The sequence below is a fragment of the Psammomys obesus genome, unplaced genomic scaffold, assembly GCF_907164565.1.
Source record: "Psammomys obesus unplaced genomic scaffold, mPsaObe1.curated_primary_1811, whole genome shotgun sequence".
NCBI classification, from domain to species: domain Eukaryota; kingdom Metazoa; phylum Chordata; class Mammalia; order Rodentia; family Muridae; genus Psammomys; species Psammomys obesus.
In genome coordinates, this window is record NW_026596051.1 from 18,641,809 (window position 1) to 18,646,009 (window position 4,201).

General features: G+C 63.8%; 1 protein-coding gene across 1 annotated transcript in view; it reads left to right on the forward strand.

Moving 5' to 3' along the window:
* The first annotated feature begins 1,775 nt into the window (after window positions 1-1,775).
* Hmx1 (H6 family homeobox 1) overlaps window positions 1,776-4,201 on the forward strand; it is a 3,411-nt gene continuing 985 nt past the window's right edge. Inside the window, exon 1 of the mRNA XM_055624291.1 lies at window positions 1,776-2,148. Within this exon, the coding sequence (XP_055480266.1) occupies window positions 1,776-2,148 (373 nt within the window). The remainder of the gene's footprint in view (window positions 2,149-4,201) is intronic.

The following is a 4,201-nucleotide window of genomic DNA, read 5'->3' on the forward strand; positions in this document are numbered from 1 at the left end:
TCCCTTTACCCACATCACCCAGTCTTTCTGAGCCCCGGATACCAAGAAGTAGTAGCACTTGGGGAACTGAGGCTCTTCCCTGAGATTTCTAACTTCGTTTGGCTCAGAGCCCTCCTCTATGAGGTGCGGCTGTTTGCCACTGATTCTTCTTGCCTGGCAGAATATGGGGCCGAAATCGAGTCCTAGTGTGCACAAAGCCCACCTCCCTGCCAGGTTTCCGGCCATTCGCACCAGGCCTTGGGCATGGGAGGCCGCAGCAGGGTGCGAGCCCCGAAGGGTCCACAGCCCCGATGCCCATCCTTCCTCCTGTTCAGGGCGAGCCCTGGCCTCCGAGCTCCAAGCTCCGGAAAGCCACTTACGGTGGGAGGAGAAAGGGCTCTCTTTGCACGTTAGTTTTCCCCTCTGAAGGGTAGGGTGATTGTCCCTGGGCGCTCGCTGGGAGGAGTAAGCGACGCAGGCGGGAGCTCGCGGCCTGCACCCCCTTCCCGGAAAGTGGGGCGCACGCTGTCGGACGGCGGCGTGGACTCGCACCGGGCAGCTGGACGCGCCTTTCCGCGATAACCCGCGTCCAGTGAAGCGCGCACGGAGGGGCCCCAGCTGCCCGGCGCTCTGGTCGGAAGTGGGTCAGAGCTCCGCGGGCCTCGGCGAAGCGTGGGTTACCCTCCGGGGCCTGCTCCCGACGTGGGAGAGTCCAACCCGCCCCGTGCGGGGCGAGAAACGGTGGCGGGAGAGGAGTCCCCTCCCTCCCCGAGGCCTCCCATCCCGCGCAGCGGCTGGGCCTGCGGCGCTCACCGGCCCAGAAGGAAGGGAGCCGGGCGGCCGAGGTGCCTCGCGCGCGCGGACCCAAGGGTGACAGCAGGGTCGGGGGCCCGCCCCTCCGGGCTCGGGGCTCTTCACAGCCCGGGAGTGAGCAGGGGAAACCAGAGCATCCCCGTCGCAAGCCGGAGGACGGACGGCGCCCAAAGCTCATTTCCTTAGGTCCCGAGTGTTAGAACGCGCCACACGTCTGCAATTTGGCTCTGGCCAAATTCGTAATTTACACGCGGGGAGGTCTTTGAAAAGGAAAGAGCGTGGCCCGGCCGGCCGTGGCTGTGACACACGCGCAGACACACAATCACACAGACTCACGCACGAACCGCGCCTTCAGAGGGCTTCCGACGCGCTCTCGGCGGGTGGGAACGGCTCTCCTCCGACGCGATTGGCCAGCCCGGGCCTCGCGGAGACCCGCTGGCCAATGATCGGCCTCCAAGCCGAGGCCCCGCCTCCTTCCCCTCCCGGCGCGGTGCGGGAGGGGGGGAGCCCTCCGGAATGCATCACGCGGGGCCGCCTGCCCTGTGCTGCTCCGCTTGCCTGCGCTCCGGAGCCGGGCCGGGCGGCGGCTCCCGCGGGGGGCCTCTCCCAGGGCCGCGGCGGGTCCTCGGGGCCGAGCTCAGGTCCCCCGCGCCGCCCCGCCCCCGGGCCCGCCCCCGCCCCGCCCCCCGGGAGGCCAGCCGGGGCGGCGACCCGAGCGGCTCCGAGAAAGGCCGGCGAGGCTGCTGCGGGGACGGCTCTCGGCGCGCACCCGCTCCCGCCCGGCCGAGCGCGGAGCAGGAGCCGACGCCCGCCCCGCGGAGCCCGACGCCCGCGCTCTGGGCAGGGGCTCGGCAGGGTCAGCCCGCGCGTGCGCTGGGCAGCCGGGCGCCACAATCCCAGCGGGGCCCGGGAGGCGGCTGCGCCCCGGGCACCAGGGACCCCCCCCCAGGATCCCAGCGTTGCCCGACGGGCCCGCGGCCGCGATGCCGGATGAGCTGACCGAGCCCGGGCGCGCCACGCCGGCCCGCGCCTCCTCCTTCCTCATCGAGAACCTGCTGGCAGCTGAGGCCAAGGGCGCGGGGCGTGCAGCCCAGGACGATGGCGCCCGCGAAGAGGAGGAGGACGACGACGAGGACCCCGAGGACGAGGACCCGCAGACGCTGCGGCGGCGGCTGCAGCGGCGGCGACAGCTGCGCGCGGGCAGCGGCCCGGGTGGGGAGGCGAGGGCCCGGGCGCTGGGCCTAGGTCCCCGGCCGCCTCCCGGGCCTGGGCCGCCCTTCGCGCTTGGCTGCGGAGGCGCGACGCGGTGGTACCCACGGGCGCATGGCGGCTACGGAGGTGGCCTGAGTCCTGACAGTGAGTGTGGGTGCGGGAAGGAGTGGGCATTGCGCAGGGCCCTGCTTTCTTCCTGTGCCTTCTTTTGGCGACTTTGGGCTTGGTGAGTCTTCTGTGTCCCGGGATCGGGGTGGTACGAGACCCCCTTGGAAACGTTAGCTTGGGCAGTTGCTGGAGACCGGGGATAGCGCTGCACGCATGATGGTGCGAAGCTGAGGATTAGGGCCCCCGAGAACGCGAAACTGCAAAAGTGCAGGCGGGGGAGAGGAGGGTGAAATAGGCCGCGGGAACACGGGAGAGGGAAAAGGAGTGCGTAGAGAGAGACAGTGACGATGAAAGGGAGGTGAGAGGAGAGGAAGGGTGACTGAGGAGCGGGGACCTTGGGGTCCAGCACTGAAATAAAAGGGAGCTGAGTAGAGGGGGCGCAGTGATGGGGGCTGGAGGGGGGGCTGGATGGGAGGCTTTCTATAGCAACTGTGGCCCCTAAAATATCATTTACTCTCCTGGCTGCAGCAAGAGCCCGGACCTGGGCCTGGACCTTGCTTGGGTCTTCTCAGGACCTGGCTGAGGCAAGGCTGGTGGAAGGCCACTGCGAAGGGTCCATTCCACCCCCTCTCTTCTTTTTTGCTCCTCCCCCTCCTTGGCCTTTGTTTCCTGCAGAGGGCTCAGAGAATGGGGGTGGGGGCTTCTCAGCCCCAGAACCCACTTACCCCTCTGGCCTGGACATCCTGATTTTGACTGCCTGTCTCCAGAGGCTCCTAACCTGTCTCAGGACCTGCTCTTTAGAGAGCAACCCTTGAGAAGACTAGGAAGGATATTTCAACCTCGCCCACTGCCCCCCCTTTTGCCAGCCTGCCCCCAAACACACAGACTTCCACATAGCGAAAAATTGACAATGGAGGCTCTGGGAGCCATTTGCGTGTGGGTTCAGGAGCTTCGAGGTAGCCGTGAGTGGCCTGGGGCCACGCTTTCCCGTTAGATACCCACCCCTTTCCTAGTGTGGAGGAGAAGGACAGGTCTCCCAGCCCAGGTGTGGGACGCCTGCCTTCTTTACATAAACTTAAACAGGGCCCGTAGCAATCCTGAAAGCCAACACTGAGACTGTTGTCGCGGGCACACTTTATTCTCCCATCCTCATCTGCAGCCCAATGGTCAGCCCCCACAGTACTGATTCCTCCTTATTTCGTGCCATGCGGGTTAGAGTTCCCTGTTCCTATCAGAGCAGGCGAGTCAGATTAGCATTTCATGGCAACCCATGGAGCTCTGTGAGTGTAGGGCCTTGGGGTATCTTTGGGGATGCTGGAAACCCTAGGTCTGGCTGCATACATGCCATCCTGCTACGTGACTTTGCAGTGGGCACTGAGAGAGGACAGAACGTGGGGGCTGGGCAGGGGGCGCAATTGGGAATCATCATGCTTCCAAGGAAACCAGGCAGAATTTAGTCAGGCGCACAAGCCCACCACCATGTTGAAGCATAACCTGGGCCCAAACCCACCGTGGCCTCTAATCCGTTAGTCAGAGGGAAAACAGGCTGGCCAGAATCATTTTCGTGTGCCCAGAAGTCTAGAGGAGCACCAGAGGCCCCACCAAAGTTCTTTAGCTCGGTGACATCCCTTGACAGACCTGAGCTTGGGAGCACTAGTCCAGAGGTCTTCTTTGGGCAAGTGTAGAAGACGCTTGGTTCTGTGATCCACAGGACTGCTTTCTTCTGTGTTCTCCTGGAGCACGTTTTGCTGCTGCAGAGGGCCTGCCTCAGGGTGTCTGGGTCAGTGTTGTGCCAGTGGAGTTTCCTTGGGAGAATGTGTATTCGTTTCTCCTAAGAGTTGTTTCCTTGGTGTCTGTTGTTCCTTGTGAGTGACAGGGAGGCCTTAGCCCTTGGCCGCTAGCTTGTAAGCCAACCTCCGTGTGTTCATAGTTTTGAAGAGCATCGTTCAAAGTTTTGAAAGACATCTTCCAAAGTAGGTTCTCCGCCTGCCTTTCGCGCGATTGCCAGAAGTCCCAGCGATCAGCTTGCCTTCTGGGTCAACCTTTCTTTCTTTCTTTCTTTCTTTCTTTCTTTCTTTCTTTCTTTCTT